At 40.8% G+C, this 25,649-nt stretch overlaps 1 protein-coding gene across 1 annotated transcript in view; it reads left to right on the top strand.

Moving 5' to 3' along the window:
• Positions 1 to 25,649, top strand: part of lypd6 (LY6/PLAUR domain containing 6) — a 26,776-nt gene continuing 1,127 nt past the window's right edge. Inside the window, exons 1-5 of the mRNA XM_060877231.1 lie at positions 1 to 160; positions 17,340 to 17,513; positions 22,647 to 22,745; positions 23,253 to 23,383; positions 25,209 to 25,649. The exon at positions 25,209 to 25,649 is cut by the window's right edge and continues 1,127 nt beyond it. Coding sequence (XP_060733214.1) covers positions 17,396 to 17,513; positions 22,647 to 22,745; positions 23,253 to 23,383; positions 25,209 to 25,382 — 522 coding nt within the window. The 5' untranslated portion in view covers positions 1 to 160; positions 17,340 to 17,395 and the 3' untranslated portion in view covers positions 25,383 to 25,649. The remainder of the gene's footprint in view (positions 161 to 17,339; positions 17,514 to 22,646; positions 22,746 to 23,252; positions 23,384 to 25,208) is intronic.

Raw genomic sequence — 25,649 nt, 5'->3', positions numbered from 1 at the left:
GAGAGAGAGAAAAAAAACAGAACAGAACAGAACAGAACAGAACAGAACAGAACAGAAGACAGGACTTAAGACATAAGACTCGTTTGGAGAATCCAGGACTCATTTGGAACAAAGGGTGAAGTTTATCAGGAGTGAAAGGATATTTTTCTGGGTTATTCCGGTGAGTAGTGTTTCTCTCTCTCCTGCTTTCTGTGTCAGTGTTTGTTTTGATCCAGTAGGATTGGGTGTGAATGCAGGACAAGTCAGTGGGACACCTACAAAGTCAGTAAACGCGGTCGTGCGCGGCGCTGAACGCGCTGAACGCGCTGAACGCACTGAACGCACTGGTTCTGTAAAAGGGAAAACAAGGAACAGTAAAATCCTCAGCTTGATTTAACAACAAACACAGTGTTCAGCAGTGTTGATTTGGACTGTAAGGGTTTTATGACTCATTGTAAGCTGTGTTCATTGCCGCATACCTTCTGTATCCGACATCGTATTATTCTTATTATTCTGTTTATGTGTCCAAAAAAAACCAAAAAGAAATCTTTGACTTTGGAAACGTATTTATTTATTTGTTTGTTTGTTTGTTTGTTTGTTTGTTTGTTTATTTATTTATTTATTTATTTATTTATTTAAAAATTATGTTTTGGAGAATATGTACTGCCTAAAATGTTGAAATCATACACAATAAGAAAATTAGGCAGATTTATTTGTTTATTTAAAATCCTTCGGGATTTATCCTTGTGTTAAGTCGGAATGTGTTAAGTCCAGGATATGCCATGATACGATTTCACGGTCAGTCCACGTTTTTTTCGGTGCTTAAACCCAGGCAGGTGCATGCGTGAAATTCATATACACCGATGTGTGTGTGTGTGTGTGTGTGTGTGTGTGTGAGGCTGTTGTGAATCTTTGTACTTGAGAAATGCTTTGTTGGATTGAGCAGATTTTAAAGAATCGGAAGACAAATTTATAATAACGTCTATTTATATATGAACACATTTGCAAAGATTTATACAGTTCAGACTCTCACATTGCTTTCAGGATTCACTTACTACAGATGAATGAATGAATAAATGAGTGAATTAATGACACATACTGTTATTTCTCTTACATCCAGCAACTTCCTTTCTTCACTATATCAAGACACTTTGATTGTGGATCTTTTTTGGTTTAAATAAATCAATAAAAAAAAAACATGGAATAAAACAAAACATTCTATAAGAAGACCTATTTTCATAGAAATACTGATTTGTCTTCTGTGCTACTGATGAGTATTCTTTAGTAAAAAGAAAACTTAAAAACACCAGCTTACACAGAGCAGGTCATATATGTGAGACGATATATGTTTTAGATTTGTGTATCACTTTCATGCTTACTGTTCACACTTGTGAATTTGAGGATGCTTTAAAGAAAATGCTACGATGTACATCACCATTATTGACATTTAACAATCATCTTTATTGTATATCTATGTTTCCTACTTTCGCTTATCTATACATAACTTTATAACATCACTACATTACTGACTAAATAAATAAATAAAATTGTGCTCCGCTTTGTGTTATGCGGCTGCACACATTTTATCAAGAAGATCGAGACTGTAATCATCTAACTGCATAATTTATTATTGTTTCTGGATGATCGTCATGTTGATAGGTTACAGATTCACATTTAAGATAAAAAAAAAAAAAAAAAAATTCTAAAAAAGAACAACAACAGTGTAATTCATTTACATGTGATATCCTATCATGATTAGGCCAATATTTAATTGCATTAATTAATTGTATTGTTGTAATACTATTGCAGTAATAACACTAGTTGGGTGAGTTGCCCACTGAGGCACGGTCAGTTATTGCTGGTCCGCTCTAATGACTCTAGCAGAAGTGTGTTAGGACTCGAGACTGGTGCATGCGTGAAATTCAAGCCATAAAGCCTTTCTTTCATGTGCGATCTGAGAGTAGTGCAGTGTCCTGAAGAACCTGTCAGTTTCTTTGCTTCATGTTTGACCTTAACACTAATATCCAGTGCAATTAGATATTAGGTATAATTGCTCATAAGTAAGCAGTGTGAAGAATAAATTACAGCCAAGCCCTTTTGTGAGTCTGATAACAGGAAAGCGGTGCAGCAGAACAATCCCTCGAAAGGATCCACAGGATTATTTTAGCCATGAAAGGATCGTCGCCTCTGTACTCGTGCATTGTGTCTGTCGATGACAGTCCTTTTGGTCCTGTTTATCCGGCTGTGCTGAGGGCGCTGAATAGTGTTCCAAATCATAGCAATCAGCCATTATATACTGTAGTTTTTTTTTTTTTTTTATGAGAAAGTATAACCCTATATTCATTCTTTTTTCTCCTGTTTGTGACATTATTTATCATAGAATCATCATGCTATTTTTTTTCTTGCCTTTCCAAGAAACAGCCGGTTGCCAGTTATCAGCCATTTAATTGTTTCTAATTCAACATTTCGAATTCTGTCATTGATCCAGTCTGCCTTTGCAGAAAGACCTTGACATCTTGACATCCGTGAAAGTTCGGATGTTCCTTTCATGGCACAGTTGTCACCCATGCGGTTGTTAATCGTTTTCAGGAAGACCGAAGCAGTGATTTGACAAGTTTGATGGATTAGTCTGCTCAACCCTGCCAGCATACCCTGTTAGCACAGAATTGAGAAATGGGCTGTCGGATGTGTACCGAGACCAGATTCATGCCCATTAACATAGACACTTTCAATTATAGGGGCTTTGATGGAAGGAGGAGGAGGCATCACATGTTTGTGTATCAGACAACCCTGTGTGACGTTATCCACAACGATATTAGCAGATGTGTCCTCTGTTTTCATGCTGATGGTTTTTAAGCTCGAGTGAAGGCAGGCATTTGAGACGTGCTAATGACAAGCTGGAAGACGCGATGAAGGAACGCATGAGGGTCATTAATGAGCTGTCAGTTGTCTACACGCTAGGGATGGATGGTGTAGCCAACATTTGGTATCACAGTGAAGTCTTTTTTTTTTTTTTTTTTTGCATGCAAACTGCAGCACATCGTTATGGCTTTTTTTTGTTGTTGGAAACCGACATACTGCTTTCACCAACATTTAATGGTGTCGTTATATTTTCATGCTGGTGCATGAACAATCTTGAGTAATGGCTATTTATTACTTTCACATTATAGCATGCCTCTTATTTATTCACACTGTAGTCCAAATACTTGATTTGATTTTACCGTGTCTCATTTCTATTGGTAAACGCCAGTGCTACCAGCATGACGGTTATAATTCATTTCACTTCAACTCAATTTTGTTTCTATAGCCCGTTTAACAATGGACGTTGTCTCAATGCACCTTTATAGAACATTTAATTTCTATGTAAATTTGTTTGTAATTATCCTTATTTATCCCTAATGAGCAAGCCTGAGGTAACTGCAGCAAGGGAAAAACTACCTGAGATGGTATGAGGAAGAAACCTTGAGAGGAACCAGACTCAAAAGGGAACATCATCCTCATTTGGGTGACACAAAGCAAGATGATGAAGAGATTTATCCCATGTTGCGATGTTGTATTGTGTTCTCTCAACATGCTCAATGTTTGTGATTTATGTTACATGCTCCATAATCTGTCTTTGACACAAGTGGCTGACAAATGTGACCTATTTAGGAGTGTTTCTTATCTTTTGTCCCAAAGAGAAGATCCCAACTCCATGTGGTATTTGAGGACAACAACCTCCTAATCAATTGCCTCCTACAATTACAAGACTGTATCTGAATCAAAGGACATTATTCGTAATAACACTCTGTGTTATTTATAACAGAAGTGTTTATAACATTTTCTAATCACACCCTCTAGTGTCACCTAAATAAGGATGAGGTTCACTTTTGAGTGTGGTTCCTCTCAAGGTTTCTTCCTCTTCCATCTAAGGGAGTTTTTCCTCACCACGGTCACATCAGGCTTGATCATTAGGGATAAATACAAACATATTTAAATGTAAGTCTAATATAAATCTTCAACCTTTTATACTGTATTCCTTATGTTTTGCAAAGCTGCGTTGAGATAGTTTAGGGGTAAGATCTTTGCTCAGGGGCCCAGCAGTGGCAGCTTGGTGGAAATGGGCTTTGAACTCACAACCTTCTGATCAGTGGTCCAACACCTTAACCACTGGGCAACCACAGATTTCTATCTAATATTTTTTTAGAATCTTACAATAAAAGTCTTATTCAGATGTTTAGAAAATTTTTTGTTAATGTACTTCAATATAATTAAATCATATATATATATATATATATATATATATATATATATATATATATATATATATATATATATATATATATATAAAGGCATCTTTTTCATTTTCTTTTTGTCACTTTTTGTCTCTTTTTCTTTACAAGAAGACAGTCAGAGTTGCTTTGCGTGACAGCACAGTTTCCATAAACTCCACGCTGCTCTCAGTACAAAGGCGTAGTGGTAATGTAGGGGTAGGGGGCTGGGCTCAGCGTGCACAGAAATGAACGAGGCCCATCAAATACACTGTGAGCACTCATCTGTATCTCCATTAGACTGAGTGCAGCTCAGAGCGAGCCACGTCTTCATCTGACCTTTTCGTTCACCTCCAGCGAACTCGACACACATCTAATAACGCTTTTCCCTGCACCTTTTACCCATCCCATGGAGAGCCTGCAGCGGAGCGTGTAAAGCCGTCCTTCGCCGTTGTGCATTACTTATGCTCTTTTTGAATTATTTAGTGAAGTTTGTGCTTCGCATTAGCTGCATGGCTGACCAGAAGAGGATCTTACTGCATGGCTGCCTGGGGATTGTGAGATTTTATTTATTTATTTATTTATTATTTTTTGAATATGTTTCATTATTTATTTAAAAAAAAAAAAAATCCAAACAATAGTTTTCCAAATATCTTACATTTTTTTTTCAGAGTGGATTTGTCCCATGATTCCTAGTCAGATATTGTGCATGGCTTTCTTGCACACACTAGGGATATTTTGATGCTAATTAGCTCCTCTTGGGCCTCCTTTCCGTGTCCTGCTGAGCAGATGTATTCGATTTGTCTTTTCCAAAGGCTTCACTTGCACCCTGCAGTGAACCTGCTGCCATTTTCTATCATTATAGAGCATTTTGGCCCAAATACATTAAAGCAAATATTAATAGCTATTTTGTATTTCTGTAATTTAGTGTTTTCTTTAGGGAATTTTGTATTTATTTATTTCATTTTGTTCTAGCCAACTGGGGGGCACGGTGGCTTAGTGGTTAGCACGTTTGCCTCACACCTCCAGATTTGGGGGTTCGATTCCCGCCTCCGCCTTGTGTGTGTGGAGTTTGCATGTTCTCCCTGTGCCTCGGGGGTTTCCTCCGGGTACTCCGGTTTCCTCCCCCGGTCCAAAGACATGCATGGTAGGTTGATTGGCATCTCTGGAAAATTGTCCGTAGTGTGTGATTGCGTGAGTGAATGAGAGTGTGTGTATGTGCCCTGCGATGGGTGTATCCTGCCTTGATGCCTGACGACGCACAGGCTCCCCGTGACCCGAGGTACTTCGGATAAGCGGTAGAAGATGAGTGAGAGTGAGAGTGTTCTAGCCAACCAATACAGATTGAATCTAGTCATCATGGCTGATGAAAATCTGTGTGTTTTAACATGTTTAAATGGATTTTAAAGTGCTTTTAAATGAGTACATTAAGCTTACGTACACTAAACATCCACTTTATCAATGTTTTCAGCAGCGCAAAACAGAAGGTCAAGCGCAGATCATGCAGGTCTTCATATCAGTAAATAATCATATCACTGGATAAAGATGTCATCTCAGTGACTTTGACCATGTTATGGTTGTTGATGTCGAGTATTTTTGAGAACGGCTAGGAAAAAATTCAGTGAGGAGAAAATTCTGTAGTTTAAATAGTGACTGGAAAAGAGACAACAGCTGAATCAGGTTCCAGCTCCAGTAAGAACAAAAATCTCAGACTACAGAGGGCACATCTACGGTGGCAGAGTAGTGCAAAACAAAATAACAATTTCCGAGAACAATATAACAAATCAGAAAACACAACAACAATTTTGAAAACAAAATAACAAATCTGAAAACATAACAATTCCTAAAACAAAATTACAAAGCCAAAAAAAAAATCTGAAAACAAAATAACAAATACAATATATATTATATATATATATATATATATATATATATATATATATATATATATATTTTTTTTTTAGTGGTTAGCACGTTCGCCTCACACCTCCAGGGTTGGGGGTTCGATTCCCGTCTCCGCCTTGTGTGTGTGGAGTTTGCATGTTCTCCCCGTGGGTTTTCCGGGGGTTTCCTCGGGGTACTCAGGTTTCCTCCCCCGGTCCAAAGACATGCATGGTAGGTTGATTGGCATCTCTGGAAAATTGTCCGTAGTGTGTGATTGTGTGAGTGGTAGAAAATGAGTGAGTGAATGAATGAATATTGTTTTCCCACCACTTTGTGCATGAAACTTCCCGGATATTCTGCAATACTCAAACCAGCGTATCTAACGCTACGGTCTGCAACGGTCAAAGTCACGACAATCACATTTTTGATGTTGAGCTCCATCTGCTTGATTTACATTTACATTCATGGCATTTGGCAAGACACCCTTATCCAGAGCAAGGAGCGCAAAAGTGCTTTGAATTCTCTATCAATTAATCGATAATGGTTCACTCAGTTACACTCAGTTACACTCAGCAGTCTAAGAATACCATGAGTCTTTTTCTTTTTTTTTTTTTTTTTTAACATTTCAGTAAGTAAGACAGCCAGTGACTCGGCTGTTCAGACATCTAGGCAAAGAGTATGGTATACCCTTTTACCCTGAGATGTGGTGGGAAGCAGTGATGTAGGATCCATGGGTGCGTAGTGCAATAACAGAGTAATAAGAGCTTGTCCTGGGCCAGCGTTGGCTCAAGCGGTTAAGGCTCTGGGCTGTGGATCGGGGTTCAAGCCCCAGCACTGCCAATCTGCCACTGTTGGCCCTCACTGCTCCAGGGGTGCTGTATCATTTTGCAAAATAAAGTCTTCTGTTGCCACATGATTGATTGAGTGTGTACCTATTAAAGTGGCCAGTGAATGTAAATTTACTCTGTTTTATATTATTTGTTTCCACGTCTTTTTTTTTTTTTTTTTTTTTTTTTTACACTGGAAATTCTGCATTGTCACAGATCAGTCATGTGAGAAATTGAGAAGAAGATTGTTCTGTAATGACTCCTGTACTGAGTGTTTGGCTCGAAGGCAATTTCCTTTTTCTGTGTGCACACTGAACACTGACTGAACTCAATTTCTCTTAGGTTGAATGCTCACTCTTTCTAAAGAGCAAACCGTCCTCCTAACTTTGAAGTAGGAGACTCACATAATTGTGGTTTGAAGTTTTATGCACCGTGCCTAATTCTATTTCCTTTCATGCTCCTCCTGCATATGTTTATAACAAGACTTGCCCAGAGATTCATCAGAAAAATAAAAATACCTTTTCATGAGTGAATTGGAATTGGAGGATCTGAGCTGACTGCTTCACCCTGCTCGATATTGCCTCCCTCCTTTTACCCCAGAGACATGAGCCTTGCTATTTATTTATTTTTTACTTTACTGGTTGAAAGCATGTATATAATCAAAATCATAGTATCGATTCCTTCCACTCTGTGCACTCTGATAAAGCTTTGTATTGAAGCTAGAAGGTTCACGCCATCCCTCGTGCCAAAACAAAAGAAAGAAGGCAAATCCTCATCCTCCAAAATCCTAATTAGCTTGTTTTGCCTTTGCACTGTGTCAGACTTTAGAGTTCAAGGGAATCAGGTTTTGCCCTCCTCCTTCCCAGACATTTCTGCAGCTGCCACTGGGATACTTTATCCCTCCTCGTTCTGATCCCTCATATACTCCCCTCCTGCCTCCTAGACTTAAAAATTAGGCATGTTACCCACCCTTCAAAGGGATTTTCTGCCTTTCACCCAAGTGCCCTCCAGACAGATTTAACCCTTCACACATCGGTGACAGAAGGATGACTTGACCTAATCCTGCATTAGTACATTTTTGATAAAGCATCTAGACCAAGCAGGGAAATTATACCAAAAATGGATAAAATCTTTTAGAACTCAATTAGTGATCTGCATACAAGGGGTAAAAATACACATATATATAAATATTATATATTATATATATATATTTATCTCCACACATGCTCAACAAGGGGGCAAGAAGGCAAGAAAAATGCTTTAAAAGTCAAATAAGGCTAGAAGCTAGAAGGACTTGTCAATCCATCCATGGGAATTGACCTTCTTTGATTTAGTATCCTCACCCACAAGGATATTGGAGGGGATGCGGTAGCCTAGTGGTTAAGGTATTGGAAGTAAGGTAACCTTCCTTTTAACTGGAAGGTTGTGAGTTTCAATTTCAGGTCCACCAAACTGCCACTGCTGGGCCCCTGAACAAGGCCCTTATCCCTCAGTTGTATAAAATGTAAGTCAGAATGGTGGGCAAACCTGCCCGTAACAAACCATTGTAGGTTCAGCTGATCGATCCATGTTTGGAATCCTGATTAGAATGAAATTTTATATTTACACAATAAAAACGATTATTAAATCTTGAACTGGAATGCAGCTTGATGTTAGATGTTTAATATATTGCATAACGTATGATTTTTAAATCTATTCTACTTTGATTTTGTAAAAGCAGAGACGCATATTTTTTATTCTCCACCATAGCTTTCCATTGTGTGAACTACTTGACTTTTTTTTTCCTGTGTGCTGAGAAGAGGATTAGGAAATTATACAGCTGAACTGCAGCACTTCAAAAGCATAGTGTTGGATCAGAGCATGTGCTTTCAGGATGTCAGCTAGCTGACCAGCTCTTCTGATCCGAACTGACTCTTTTGGTTATCGTCTGCATGCCAAGTGGAACAGTTTAACACCATATGGCATGTGGCATGAGGATCCACTACAGGAATCCATTGTATTCTCTAGCAGGAAGTCTCTCTGTTATTATCTCCGAGGCCGTCGTCACGCTACAAGCATCTGAAGATTAGTTTAAATGAATCCGTTCTGCATAAAATATTATCATGGAGTAATGAAATGTGGTGTTCTCTAAAAGTACAATGGAGTAAAACAAAATAAAGTGACTTGCAGCTTATACAGATTTTACTGATACTTATTTTAGTTCTTTTTGACAGTAATGACAAGTCTGTCAGCAATCTAAGCTCAAAATTTCAAGTTCAGTTTCTTGTTGCTGCTGATCCTACAGTGGCTGATCTCCTTTCTACTTCAAAACACAACCATTCAGATGCCTGTGGCAAACTGGAAAAGAGCCACATCGGGCCGGGCCACGGCAGCTTGTACAACGCTCGTCCCGCCCTTACAGCTATCTTACCATAGCAAAATCTGGTCCAGCGGGTTTGAGAAGTCACAGGAGAGGATTTGCATTTCATTTTTTCCCTCCAGAGGGAGACCCTGCCATTCACAGGCCACTTCACAAGCCGGTATCACGTTGCCAGGCGAAGCTAGACGCCCCCACCTGGCAAGAGCTCGGAAAGAAACCCGCAAGCCTTTGACCTCGCTGGGAGCTACAAGAATCCAGCACCCCTTCAGGTCCAAGTCAGCCCCTGACCTGAAGTAATGAGATGACATGGACATCGTCCAACAATATGGCTGGGTGTTCTGTGCCTGGACTGAAAGGAAGTTAGGGTTTCAGAGCAGCTCTGACTTGACACGCTGATCTGAATCAAAAGGTGTGCCCCAAAGAATGTGCACTTTGTATACAATTGACTTGGCAAAAGAAGGAGCTCAAGGTTTCATGCAAAATCTGAGACTGGAAGGAGCTACAATGAGTTACCAGGCGCTCTTGTTGAGTATATTTACAGTATATGCTCTTGGAATTCTAAAGCTCCGACTGATCTCTGGAGCTTTATATAGTAGATTCAGACCCACATAGCAAATGTTGACACTCGGTTCAAAGAAAATAATCTGTTACTGAATTTAAGCTATACAAAAACAGGATCTTTAAACTTGAAGAAATTTTCAAGCTGAACTTATTTCTATTTTTAAGAAAAATATTGCTCTTAAAGTTGTTAGTGATGTCTACAACTAACCTAGAAGAACTGCTTGGAAAAAATGTTTGGATGTTATTCTTCCAGTCCAGAATGCTTGCTGGTGTTTGGATACACCACCTGTCCATCAGTTTATAGAAACTACAGTATATGCGGTGGACCTATTCCTTACCATTAGACACCTAACCTTGTGGGAGAAAAAGACTAAACTTAGATTCTTTATTGTCATTGCACAGGGTACAGCGAAATAAATGAAATATGTAAACGTGAGTGTGTGTAGCGCAAATGGTTCTGAACATTCAGCCATGGTGTTTTTTGGTGACTGTTCCTGAGTCTGTTTGTGTTTTATGTGATGGACCTGAAGCATTTTCCAGATGGTACTGTAGAAGGTGAAATAGATGGTGTTTAGGATGGGGTTGGAGTTTGTTCTGAGAGCTGAATAGTTCTTCCAGAGAGGGTAGCGAGCAGCCGAGGTTTACCATACAGTATGTCAGCACGTTCTCAATAGTGCAGCGTTGTTAGTAAGACAACAGCAGATCATCTTGTAAGTTGTTTTTCTTGAGAATCCAATGGTGTAGTGTTTGTAGTCCAGGAGAGATCATCAGCAATGTGTGTACACAAGTACCTGAAAGTGGGGACCTTTTCCACACATTCATTATTCATGTATATCGGCTTAGGAGCCGTACTATAATAATACTGTATCGATAAGCCCAAAAATTACTGCTTGCTTTAGGAAAGTGTACAATCTGTAGGTTCAAGATATCTTTACCCGTTAGAAAATGGCAAGTGTGGAAGTTGCCTTTTTCCTCTTCATCAGGAACATCACTTTCAGTCTAGATCAATGATTGCGGTTGCTCACACGGGCCCAACATATTGTTCATGTTTAGGAATCTCTCAAGAAACTGCTGCTTGTTTTCATCATTATGCCTTAGATTAGCCATGCAAGCTGGGTAAGTGTTTTCAGGTTCTACGTTTTCCAGTAAAAGTGGAAAAAATTTGCTCTCTCTATCTCTCTCCGAATTGACATGGCATTCTCATAGAATTCACACTAACTGCTAACAGTCAATGAGGACAAATGAAAATAGCATGACATCTGGAGCCATGGATGAGGATACAGAGGGTCTATAAAGAGGTTGCTATAGCACAGAAAGGGGAAGGTTAGCATAGTGTTCGATCTAGCGTGCGAAACGCTCACACACCCTGAGTCTGTGAGGCTACATTGTATGAACGGCAGAAAATAACGAACTGTAAAAAGACTTCTCGGAATTGCTCTCGATTTGTGTGACGTTTCTTAGAACACCTCTTGTAGTAAGAAACCTAGCAGACATATGATCTAGCACTAGATCAGTAGAAACCATTCAGACATGTATTAAATAGGTGCTGGAATGCAAGCAAGGCCTGAAACTCTGAAACTCGGAGCAGATGCACAGGCATAGCTAACACGCACTTGTACCACATGTTCGTGCCAGCTGGAATATTTGCTTGGTAATTATGTGCTGTGAAATTCTGACATAAAAAAATCTGTTCAAATTTATGAAACAGGTATCACTTATATTGTAAGAGGTGTTTTTCCATTTTTACCCTCAGCAGACTCTTATTGCTTACTAAGAACCCCTAAAAGAGTAAACTCATCTGTCCTGAAGGCTCGGTGGAAAACGTGTTGTCTGTTACAATCCACAACACTTGAGACCTCTTCCATAAATGTTAAAATTATAATTATTTATTTGTTAATTATCAGTTATGTGAATTATCCACAGGGGGGCACGGTGGCTTAGTGGTTACACGTTCACCTCACACCTCCAGGGTTTGGGGTTCGATTCCCGCCTCCGCCTTGTGTGTGTGGAGTTTGCATGTTCTCCCCGTGCCTCGGGGGTTTCCTCCAGGTACTCCGGTTTCCTCCCCCAGTCCAAAGACATGCATGGTAGGTTGATTGGCATCTCTGGAAAATTGTCCATAGTGTGTGATTGCGTGAGTGAATGAGAGTGTGTGTGTGCCCTGCAATGGGTTGGCACTCCGTCCAGGGTGTATCCTGCGTTGATGCCCAATGACGCCTGAGATAGGCACAGGCTCGGGGAGAACATGCAAACTCCACACACACAAGGTGGAGGCAGGAATCGAACCCCCAACCCTGGAGGTGTGAGGCGAACGTGCTAACCACTAAGCCACCGTGCCCCCCTGGATTTCAGACATTTCATCAAAAAAAAAAAGAAGCAATAACGGAACGAAAAAAGTGAAAAACAGAGCACGAAAAATAGTATTCTGTGGACAAATGCTGTTTGTGTTATGGCAAATTGTGGTTTAAAAAGATTCTGCTCCTGTATACTCTATCACTGTCCTTTTTTTCCTCTAGGAAAGTCTTTTGTCAGCCATTGCACCTGCTGTGTTGGTCCTGATGTTATCCTCAAATAAATGGCCTGAGTAAATGACACTGGAAGGCAGAGCTGAGTAAAGTTAGACTCCTTTACAGGAGATAACGCTCGCTGAGCTGCATCTTCAGGTACTACAAAGACACCTGTGGTGCTGAAACCAAACCCACGTCCTGTTCGGATGAAGCTTTCCCATTCATTTATTACGTCTACACTCCCAGGAGCCTAAAGGTCATAACCCCATCCATCAAACCATTTTTTTTTCTTCGTCTGTAATTCAGGTGCATGGAAATCTGCCAGCTGGTTTCTCTTCGTTTGAATCGAAGTCATTACAAACAATATGCATAGAAAAAAAATTGCAGTACTTTTAGCTGTAGTTCTTTATACAAGGAAAAATGTACTAAATTATGTAAATTTGACCTTTTGACCTGGTCATTTGATGCATGATTCAAATTCCCAGTTCTACACATTTGTTACACGTCAACAGTCAAACCCAATACAGCTAAAATATGTAGCTTGGCCTTCTAACTCGAGCGGCAGTCTGAAATAAGAAACAAACACCTTGCATTTTGGTCCCTTTCTCAATGCTGCCTTGGACCTCTGGTAGTGATAAGAATCTTTTTTTTTTTTGTAGGAAATCCAATGCGTTTCAGTGAGGCTCTGGTGTGCTGCACCGCATTGTCTGAGGAGTTGAGAGCTAACATGCAACAAGCGATACAAGCTAAGGCCTATGTGGGACTTGGGGGATTTTCTGACCTTGAGGACAAGAAAACGTAGGAAATCCGTTTAATTTTTTCAGAGTAGTCTTTGGAAGCCTTGGCGTTTCCTTTCTTTAGGATTAAACATTGTTTTCTATCAGCTGGTGAAGATTTATTGAAATGCCACTGTTAAAAGTGTGGCTTAAAAAGTAATCTTGTGTATATAGTGTTTTTATCTGTGTGTGTATGTATATTCACTCACTCGTCTTCTACCGCTTATCCGAACTACCTCGAGTCACGGGGAGCCTGTGCCTATCTCAGGCGTCATTGGGCAGTAAGGCAGGATACACCCTGGACAGAGTGCCAACCCATCGCAGGGCACACACACACTCTCATTCACTCACTAGGGACAATTTTCCAGAGATGCCAATCAACCTACCATGCATGTCTTTGGACTGGGGGAGGAAACCGGAGTACCCGGAGGAAACCCCTGAGGCACGGGGAGAACATGCAAACTCCACACACACAAGGTGGAGGCGGGAATCGTGGAGGTGTGAGGCGAACGTGCTAACCACTAAGCCACCGTGCCCCAGTGTATGTATGTGTATATATATATATGTATATGTGTATGTATATACCTACAGTGTATAGGGGGCCCAATGGAGTGGTGGTAAGTTTTAAAATTTGCCTTGCACCTCCATGGTTGGGGTTTTTATTCCTGCCTAAACCATATGTATGCATGTGGAGTTTGCCTCAGGGGTTTCCTCTGGGTCCTCTGGTTTCTTCACCCAGTCCAAAGACATGAGTTGTTGGTTGATTAGCATTTTGCAAACTTTTATCACTTATGGCAGGGGTGTCCAACCAGTCAGAGACCAAGAGCCACACTTTTTACCGTGTTACCGCAAAGAGCCACATCATACACATGGGCACACTTGAACATCATCCTTTTTTTTCCCTGCCATTTTGAGAGCGAACTTGACACAAATTGTTTACTTAAATGATCTTGCTCCTACTGGGAAACTTTGGGGTATTTTCATCCCACTCACATGCGCGTTTGACGAAAATACCGTATTGAACTCAAGCGAAGCGAACACGCATATTAAAAAGACACAAATACAAACTTCGATATGAACGTAAGAGCTGCATGAAACCGGGCAAAGAGCCGCATGCAGCTCGGGAGCCGCGGGTTGGCCTTATGGACTTATGACTTATGGAATTGCCATGAAAGATGCATGTACTGTGATCTCCATGTTTCCCTCTCAAATGGACCGAATATTTTGAATATCCAGGGTATTCATTATCTTGCTCTATAATTAATCCCACTACACTCTTTACAGGCGCTATAGTAAGTGTGTGTTTGAGGCTGTTCGGTTATATTACTTCCACATTTCTTGACTGTCCTAAGAAATGTTTTTTGGACCACATCAATGTGATTCTGATAACTTAAGATGACACATGGTTACACTCCAAGGCTTAAAACACACACATGTCTACTCATTGATCCGTAGTGCTGTGGAATGTAACCTTTCAGAGTGGATTACTAGCACAAAGTATGAGGCAGAAATGGACAAGAAGTGCCAGAATTATTTATTATATACATTAATCATACAGGGAGATTTTATACCCAGGAATTATTAGTATGTATTAACACATAACACTGAATTGCATTATTGCTTTTTTTTTTTTCCTCTTGTATAAATTCATTCATTTCATCAAACTGTGAGGAGGTCTGGGGTTCAGCGAGATCAGACACTGATGGTGTAAGGAGGAGGTCTGGGGTTCAGCGAGATCAGACACTGATGTTGTAAGAGTGAGGAGGTCTGGGGTTCAGTGAGATCAGACACTGATGTTGTAAGGAGGAGGTCTGGGGTTCAGCGAGATCAGACCCTAATGTAAGACTGAGAAGGTCTGGGGTTCAGTGAGATCAGACCCTGATGTCGTAAGAGTGAGGAGGTCTGGGGTTCAGTGAGATCAGACACTGATGTTGTAAGAGCGAGGAGGTCTGGGGTTCAGTGAGATCAGACACTGATGTTGTAAGAGTGAGGAGGTCTGGGGTTCAGTGAGATCAGACACTGATGTTGTAAGAGCGAGGAGGTCTGGGGTTCAGTGAGATCAGACACTGATGTTGTAAGAGTGAGGAGGTCTGGGGTTCAGTGAGATCAGACACTGATGTTGTAAGAGTGAGGGGGTCTGGGGTTCAGTGAGATCAGATACTGATGTTGTAAGAGTGAGGAGGTCTGGGGTTCAGTGAGATCAGACCCTAATGTAAGACTGAGGAGGTCTGGGGTTCAGTGAGATCAGACCATAATGTAAGACTGGGAAGGTCTGGGGTTCAGTGAGATCAGACACTGATGTTGTAAGAGTGAGGAGGTCTGGGGTTCAGTGAGATCAGACACTGATGTTGTAAGAGTGAGGGGGTCTGGGGTTCAGTGAGATCAGACCCTAATGTAAGACTGAGGAGGTCTGGGGTTCAGTGAGATCAGACCCTAATGTAAGACTGAGAAGGTCTGGGGTTCAGTGAGATCAGACCCTAATGTAAGACTGAGAAGGTCTGGGGTTCAGTGAGATCAGACCCTGATGTCGTAAGAGTGAGGAGGTCTGGGGTTCAGTGAGATCAGACACTGATGTTGTAAGAGTGAGGAGGTCTGGGGTTCAGTGAGATCAGACACTGATGTTGTAAGAGTGAGGAGGTCTGGGGTTCAGTGAGATCAGACACTGATGTTGTAAGGAGGAGGTCTGGGGTTCAGTGAGATCAGACACTGATGTTGTAAGAGTGAGGAGGTCTGGGGTTCAGTGAGATCAGACACTGATGTTGTAAGAGTGAGGGGGTCTGGGGTTCAGTGAGATCAGACACTGATGTTGTAAGAGTGAGGAGGTCTGGGGTTCAGTGAGATCAGACACTGATGTTGTAAGAGTGAGGGGGTCTGGGGTTCAGTGAGATCAGATACTGATGTTGTAAGAGTGAGGAGGTCTGGGGTTCAGTGAGATCAGACCCTAATGTAAGACTGAGGAGGTCTGGGGTTCAGTGAGATCAGACACTGATGTTGTAAGAGTGAGGAGGTCTGGGGTTCAGTGAGATCAGACACTGATGTTGTAAGAGTGAGGGGGTCTGGGGTTCAGTGAGATCAGACCCTAATGTAAGACTGAGGAGGTCTGGGGTTCAGTGAGATCAGACCCTAATGTAAGACTGAGAAGGTCTGGGGTTCAGTGAGATCAGACCCTGATGTCGTAAGAGTGAGGAGGTCTGGGGTTCAGTGAGATCAGACACTGATGTTGTAAGAGTGAGGAGGTCTGGGGTTCAGTGAGATCAGACACTGATGTTGTAAGGAGGAGGTCTGGGGTTCAGGATTTCTAGGGAGGATAGCAGCATACTATAGTGTGTTTGTGTGTGTTTGCGTGTGTGTGTGTTTGCGTGTGTGTGTGTGTGCATGTGTATGTGTGTATTCAGGCTTTCAAACGGGATTTCTTGAAAGCCTGAATACACGCTTGCGCACACACACACACACACACACACACAAATTATAGTATAGTGTGTGTTTTTATGCAAATTAGTGACTATTATCACTAATAGTAATTGAAAAGTACATTTTTACATTTTTTTCAATATTTAGTAAATTTGATTAAAAGATTAATGGAAAAAAATTTAAAAATATTAATCTACCATTAATTTAGTGGACTTTCCAGCCACGTAGGTACACATAAGGGTAGTGATTGTGAAGGGTCCAGAAGGGTTAAGTGCAAGAAATTTTACCTGCACAATAATCTAGGTCTATCATGGATGATTTTTGTTAAGACACACTTTTTAACCCCGTGCACTGTGGTCTAGCTGTCTTTTAACTGAATAACATGCGATTTTCCAAAAAGTGTCCATGAGGTTCACGTAACAAAACACTCTGACTGAACCCGAACTCAGAATACAATAGGAACAATAAAGAGCCCGGTGATGCATGAGGATCAGGACACAGTCAGACTGCTGACAGTGACATTGATATAATGAGACGTAATGGCTGTAATAACGAGCACGGCACAGTTTGTGTGAGAGTCTGCAGGGTGAATGTGTTTGCTTCCGTTCTCTTAATACATTGGACAACGTATCACTCACTGAGTGAAAATAAGGGACAGATGGACAGATGTTGGATATTCGTGTGGACCACAAATCTGGAATTAGGCAGAAAAAGCAAAAGAGCTCTATATTAAATGTGTGTGTCTTCTATTTTTTTTAAAATTTTGTTCCTGTTCTTTTTCACAGGTACAATTTCGGATTTGACGCATCGCAGATCTGCATGTGTGAGTCGACGCCCAGCAATGGAACCCTGGCCTGTAGTGGCCTGGTTCTTAATGCTGCCTTTCATCACTGACTGGATAAAGACTGTGCAGTCACGAGACTTTACAAAAAAGGACATTATTTTCCTCCATCCCTCGAGTAGGTATCTAACACTCAGCATTTTCTATAAATATGCACCTCTGGACTTACGTTAACATTTAATGGCAGAGAACCGTCATCAGATTGGTTTCAATGCACAATAAACTAAAAAGAAGAATGATGGATATACAGGAAGGGGGCGAGGTTTAAAACATGAAACCTTTTTCTGTTGATAAGAAATGCAGACACGTAAAAAAGGTTCAAAATGTTTGGCAAGTTGAATTCAATGCATTTTTAGCTTTAAATAAATTCACTCACTCACTCACTCACTCATCTTCTACCGCTTATCCGAACTACCTCGGGTCACGGGGAGCCTGTGCCTATCTCAGGCGTCATTGGGCATCAAGGCAGGATACACCCTGGACGGAGTGCCAACCCATCGCAGAGCGCACACACACACTCTCATTCACTCACGCAATCACACACTAGGGACAATTTTCCAGAGATGCCAATCAACCTACCATGCATGTCTTTGGACCGGGGGAGGAAACCGGAGTACCCAGAGGAAACCCCCGAGGCACGGGGAGAACATGCAAACTCCACACACACAAGGCAGAGGCAGCAATCGAACCCCCAACCCTGGAGGTGTGAGGCGAACGTGCTAAGCACTAAGCCACCATGACCCCCTTTTAAATAAATTCAGTAGATTTAATTAGATCCATAAACAGCCAAAGATGATTGTGGACTCAAAAGGGAACCAAGCCTCGTCTGCATGACACCAAAAAAGCCAGATCATTAAATCATCATGAATCTACAAATTTTATATCATTTTTTTTTTAAAAAAAACCGTAGGAAGCATGTAGAAAGGATGTTCAGAATAGGAATCAGTCCTGGGATAGGAACAGGAAGCGGTTCTTTAGTGCTGTACATACCAGACACAGAAGTGAACCTCATCCTCATTTAGGTGACACTGGACAGGAAATAATGTCAATGTAAATAATGTCCTTTCTACATCAGTTTGTAGTTGAGTTGAATCGTGTGACCGAGAGTTCATTACAGACTTAACACTAATTACTTCCTGCCGAAGTCTTCAAATGTTCTCTGGTGAAGACCAGAGTACAAAGCCGGCCAATTCAATGGCTGGTATCACGGCTGACCCTGTGCACTGACCCCAGCCTCTAAAGTTGGGATATGTAAAGAAAGAATTTCACTGTGCTGTAATGTACATCGTCGCTGTCGGGCGGAAACCTCGTATGTCCAAATTTTGTCAATTTCATATTTTTTCACATATCGATGCTATTGGTCAGTCCCCACGTGGGTCTGTTATTTTTACAAGTTATTAACCAATCTAAAGTCTTGAAAATAGCTTGAGCGCAAATCTCATAACTCCATTGGACGCCGCAGACTTTATTGAACACCGCTGGCAGCAGCGACGTCTGTGTCCGTACCGTTCTTATCAATGACAGCATAATCTCGTATCTCCCTGCTCCCAAGTCGTAAAGCTTGTATCTCCGATAAAACGTGACTTTGGGAAAATGTTGTGTTAATATTGGTACACAACAGCATGATAGCAATATAAGGTATAATAACAACTTTTTCATTCATTCATTTTCTACCGCTTATCCGAACTACCTCGGTATCTCAGGCGTCATCAGGCATCAAGGCAGGATACACCCTGGACGGAGTGCCAACCCATCACAGGACACACACACTCATTCACTCACGCAATCACACACTACGGACAATTTTCCAGAGATGCCAATCAACCTACCATGCATGTCTTTGGACCGGGGGAGGAAACCAGAGTACCCGGAGGAAACCCCCGAGGCACGGGGAGAACATGCAAACTCCACACACACAAGGAGGAGGTGTGAGGCGAACGTGCTAACCACTAAGCCACCGTGCCCCTGTATAATAACAACTTTAACGATACAATGTTTAATAACTGAAAAAAATACGGCGTTTTTTTTTAATTTCCTGAAAAATAATGGTTTTGGAGATACGAGGATTTCGCCCGACAGCGACGATATGTGACAAATTGCTTGTGCGTTGTATAAAAGCTCACAAGGAAAAACTATCATAGATTCAAGAATGAATTTGTTTCTCAAAGCATTCAAACCTTGCTGGAGTTCACATGGAAGCAGACTGAAGCAGTAATGGATCAGTTGTTTAGTTTTCTTGTGTTCTCACCTGCCTTGACACTAAAGTGCACTGATGGAGTAAAGACACCAGCGTTCAATTTAAACACACCACATGCTGCATGTGTGATGAGGAAGATAAGATTGCAGCTAAGCACAGAGCTGACCAACTGAAGTGAAGGGTTTTGGTATTAAATCCTGGAAAACGAGCGCTTTTCTCATTGTCCTAGCATGTCAGCATGTTGCTTGGTTTTGCTTATGTTATTTGATCAGGTCTGTGCCGGACAATGTACGGAAAACGTTCCAGATGTCATTCTGTGTTATTTTCCACCTTTTCCAGCACAACCATCTTAAATCGAAAACACACTTTGTTTCATTCTGTTTTATTGCAATGTGGTTGTTGTTTATTCCTGTTGTCATTTTAACACAAGGATCAGCGCATTCGAGATAAATGGCGCACAGCTGGTTTCTGTTGTCAATGTTGTGGGCGGAGTCACTGCTAAGCAGTGGGTGTGGTTAGCTTCGTTAAGTGTGATTAGACTCACATGTTCCTGATCATAGCTCAGAGCAAAAAGGTGGCAGCTTTACGGCTGGCAGTTGGCCAAGAAACCAATACGGAAAGGTTTGTAGTTTGAGTTTCTGGGCCACAAAAAATAAATAAATAAATAAATAATATATGTATATATTTTTTATATATTTCTCTCTCACTCACTCACTCATTTTCTACCGCTTATCCGAACTACCTCGGGTCACGGGGAGCCTGTGCCTATCTCAGGCGTCATCGGGCATCAAGGCAGGATACACCCTGGACGGAGTGCCAACCCATCGCAGGGCACACACACACTCTCATTCTATATATTTCTATATATGTAAAAATAAGAATTATTTAGCAGGAGTTAAGTGGTGTAAATATCAGTTTTAACAAAGAAGAAATCAAGTCAAAAGAGAATGAATGAAAAAAGTTGCATATTTAAGTTGTGTTAGAGACCTTTATTTATTTATTTGTTTGTTTGTTTGTTTGTTTATTTTAGTATTTCCCAAAAAAATACCCTGAAAGATTTCATGAACATAAAGAAAGTATAAAAGCAAGTTTAAAAAAAAGATGTACATGAAATGTCTGGGCTGGGAAAACATTTTTAGACATTTGTTCTCTACTCCTCGATGTATTGGGGGAACAAAAGTCGATTCCCATGAAAGTAAGAATGTGGTGTTTTGAAGTAACTGTTTATACATAAAAGCTGCCTCAGATGAGCATGAAATTCTCGTCCCAGTTGCTTTTGAGCTCAGACTGTGGATTTGAACAGAGCTATTTCTGTATCGGACATGACAAATGAGTTTGTCACATCTCAGCTGGTAGTCATGGTCATTAATCTCGTTTGGCTGGTAATGAAAGGAGACTCTTTCTGCCAGATCCTGGAAGCTGGACCACTTCAGCCTGCCTCATGTCAATGTTTGATTTAGTGATTTATTTAGCTTTAGAGTTCGGAAAGTTTTGTTTCATGTCAGTAGTTTGCTTTGGAAATACATGTTTCCCCCCAAACTGGCACTGTCTCTATCAAATAATATGAATGCATGTGCTGATTGACCATGAAGACCACAAATGAGGTCACAAATATTCCCAGCAAACACCGTGGACTACACATCCCACTCCGAGTCACCAAGCTACTGATTGAACACACTGATTGATTGTTTTATCAGCAACTCGCACACAAGACACTTTATATACTGTACTTTATGTAGTTCTGTGTCGTCCACTTAGTTCTGCAGTGTTTTATGAACTTCAAAATAATAATAATAAAAGAAATTTCATTCACTGATTTCAGTGAGGGGAGCACGGTGGCTTAGTGGTTAGCACGTTCGCCTCACACCTCCAGGGTTGGGGGTTCGATTCCCGCCTCCACCTTGTGTGTGTGGAGTTTGCATGTTCTCCCCGTGCCTCAGGGGTTTCCTCCGGGTACTCCGGTTTCCTCCCCCGGTCCAAAGACATGCATGGTAGGTTGATTGGCATCTCTGGAAAAATGGTCTGTCGTATGTGAGTGTGTGACTGAATGAGAGTGTGTGTGTGTGTGCCCTGCGATGGGTTGGCACTCCGTCCAGGGTGTATCCTGCCTTGATGCCCGATGACGCCTGAGATAGACACAGGCTCCCCGTGACCCGAGAATAGTTCTCATATATTTTAAACCCTCTCTTGTTTTATTTCTTATGTACTCTGCATATTTGAAAGTGATATAAACTCCTGCTTCAATAATTCAGTGCAAGAACTATTCCTTTGTTGTTTTTTTGTCACGATCATATTGACATATGATAAAATGTTAGTAACAATAATTCATTCATTCATTCATTCATTTTTCTACCGCTTATCCGAACTACCTCGGGTCAAGGGGAGCCTGTGTCTATCTCAGGCGTCATTGGGCATCAAGGCAGGATACACCCTGGACGGAGTGCCAACCCATAACAGGGCACACACACACTCTCATTCACTCACACACTACGGCCAATTTTCCAGAGATGCCAATCAACCTACCATGCATGTCTTTGGACCGGGGGAGGAAACCGGAGTACTCGGAGGAAACCCCCGAGGCATGGGGAGAACATGCAAACTCCACACACACAAGGCGGAGGCGGGAATCGAACCCCCAACCCTGGAGGTGTGAGGTGAACGTGCTAACCACTAAGCCACCGTGCCCCCAGTAACAATAATTGTGAATGATAAATCTGGATTAGAAAATGTTGATTTCTTCTTGTTTGACATATTAAGGACTTGAAATTACTTGAGGCTTAAATGAAAAGTGATTCATATAAAACAAATCAAGCTTAACAGAAAAAAAAAAAAACATGTCCAGTTGTGTGTAGCAGAACATCTCCAGGTTTTATTGCTGACCTGAAGCTTGTGTTTTTTTTGTATTAATAAGGAAGTAAATACTGCAGATTTGCATTTTCAGATCAAATAAATTCTTAGGGATGTTAATCAGCTGTGTATAAACTGAGCTGCAAGTCACAGCTTGGTTTTAAAAGGGATTATTCTCTGGAAAATGAACTCTCGCTCTGTTCATAGCTACTCCGTATCCAGGAGGATTCAAGTGTTTCACATGCGAGGAAGCAGCTGACAATTACGAGTGTAATCGCTGGGCACCAGATGTTTACTGCCCACAAGGTAAGACCTTCCAGAACTCCAGCTGTTCCATAAACCAGGTTTTTTATATCTTTTTTTTCTGTGCATTCTTAAGGTATGATGTCTGATTTGTGTGGCCTGTCGAATCTTTTCCTTACAGCAAGGATTTGTAGTTAGAAACATAACATTATAAGGGTTATAAAAATGTGCAAAATTATTGAGCTTTAAAAGCAAAAAAAAAAAAATTCAAGAAATTTAAATAACATTTGGGATTAACGTTTGCACTTTTAATAACGTTTTCATTAGTTGTCTATAATAAAGACCCTGGTGTCATAAATGTAGAAACAAAATGAAATGTATTTTCATTTTGTTCAGAATTTTATTGTTTATTTATTTTTAGTTGTAAAATCTGCAAATTTGTTGAAATTGAATTAACACTTTTAGTAAAAAAATAAAGAACAGCTCGATTTCACCAGAGTTAAATGGCACACCATTTTCAGTCTTTTTGTTATATGAAACATCCCAATCGTTCTTTTTTCCTATTCGTAGAGGCTAAATATTGTTATACACATCACAAGCTGGACTGGGTTGGAAACACGGTGTCTGTAACGAAGCGTTGCGTCTCACTGGACGACTGTCTATCTACCGGATGCACTGACACGGACCATGAAGGACTCAGGGTATGTCTCATGCGTATAACTAGTAAACATCTTAAAATTTACTTCCTGGCCACCTTCATAGCACGGAGGACGTACGCAACCACTTTACACCAACTGTTCGCTGAGTGATTTCGCTCTGAAAGAACGAGACGCCAGTTCGACCTTCTCGCCCCCAGCCTGCTTAATCTCTGCTGAAAGCTTCGCTTCTCTCCGTCACCGCTGCTCATTGTGTAGCTTATCTCATGTCTCTTAGCACAGCACAGGAGGTTTGAACAAGACAGAAGACAATGAAACAGACCAGGGAGTTCCCCAAATTTCAGAGACGTCCGCTAAGACGGTAAAGTAGCCAATCGGAGGTCAGCTTTGCTTCTCGTTGGAGATTTTTTTCAGTAGTACCAGGATTGTGTAGATAAAAAAATTCATATCCGTCGTATTTACTGACCACGGATACAACATGACAAAGAAAATTCTCACCGACTGAGGTTACGGTATACAATTAAACAGATACATGCCTGCAACAGATTATATTATGTTTCTTCCAAATGCTTCAGAAGTAATTATGTCAAGGAACGAGTTGCAATTATTAAACGAATCATTTAACCATTGAATCGACACAGTACTAAAATAAATACGATTTTTTTTAGGTATTTTATGCTGTTTTGTTATAGCTGGCGACTCTCTTTTTCGCCTGTGTTCTCGGACAAAGCGTACTCAGGTTTTGTTCAATTTCAGACATGAAAAGTCAAAATCAAAGACATGAGGTGTGTCCAAAACAAACAGGCAAATAAGTCGACTGAATTAAGATTAAGGCAATAATAATATAATCAATCTTACCAAAAAGCACATAGCAATCTAACCGTGAGAGCACATTACGCATCAGATTCTGTCGTACGTTTCGTTCGCCTATGTACTATTTTTATTATAAATACATTTACAGTGATTTATTAAAAGTAGAATCACTCAAACGTCTAACGAATCATTTAAAGTTTAATCACTTAAAGGTGGGTTCTCCGTTGTTTGAAAGCCAATGATGACACATAAAATCACCAAAAACCCAAATGGGTTCCACCCCTGTATTGATAGCTCCGCCCACACATACATACGTAACCCAGGCAACTAATGGAAAGAAATGTGTCTTTATCATAACTGAAGTGAAGAACAATACGATTGTAGATAAACAAACAAGTAAAAATGACACACAAGCATAATCATGTAAAGGACAAAGGCATATATTAGTTCTGTGTAACAAAGCAAAACCAACGTTACTCACCTATCGAGAAGGAAAAAAGCGCCTCGGCGTCTTAAGTAAAGTTGGTCACATATTCACAGATTGGAGTTTCCCGAGTCAATAACTCCTGAGCTAAACACTGTTACTACACAAAACGCGGTTGTAGCTGCGTCTCTACATTACTACGATAGAAAAGAGGTGTTATTTGTGTAGTAACAGCGTTTAGCTCAGGAGTTATTGACTCAGGAAACTCCAATCTGTGAATATGTGCCAACTTCCTGCTCCTTCAGTTCTCTCCAGCGCTGGAAAGCTGATCCTATATTAACACGTCCTACTTCTTACCTTATCGTAAGCCTTTCTTCACTTTCTTCTTTGTTTTTATCCTCCATGTCAATGTTAAAACCGCTTTCTGCTAATGTCCCACATGCGCACTGAACACTCTCTCCGCCGCATATTGACAAGACACGCCCCTTTCTGCTCATTGGCTACACGTTAGTTTTGTTTTTGTTTTGTTTGGCGGCCCGATTCGGCTTTCTCAAGCATTTCTCAAAAATCGGAGACCCTGCCTTTAAGTTTGTTTAGCTTCTTAAAACTGTTTTTTTTTTTAATCGTATACAGGTGTGTGTTTCCTGTTGTGAGGGAAACATCTGTAACATGCCTCTCCCTTGGAACGAAACAGATGCCATTTTCGCCACCACTTCACCTCTGAACGGCAGCAATCGCACTGCCCTGGATCGCACACTTCTCCTCTCCTTCATCCTCCTCCTCTTCGTTCTCCTCAGCCATGACTGATCCTTAATAACTGTGAACTGCTTGTTAACAGATGACGTCACCTCATCTGGTTCTTTCCTTCACGTATTACAAAAATACGGTTGTGAGAGTGAAAGTCCTTTAAAGTTACGCATTAATTACAAACACTAGTCACCTTAAAATGTACATTATTTTAGTCTTCCAGTTCTAGTAACACATTGCAGCGCCGGGAAGAACGTGATCGTTAAGAAACAGTGTTTTATGCATTAACAAAAGCAATAACTGAAAAAAAATTCTGTAGCTGGATCC

This window comes from Tachysurus vachellii, chromosome 8 (genome assembly GCF_030014155.1).
Source record: "Tachysurus vachellii isolate PV-2020 chromosome 8, HZAU_Pvac_v1, whole genome shotgun sequence".
Classification (NCBI taxonomy): Eukaryota; Metazoa; Chordata; class Actinopteri; order Siluriformes; family Bagridae; genus Tachysurus; species Tachysurus vachellii.
This window is presented reverse-complemented; position numbering and strand designations above follow the sequence as displayed.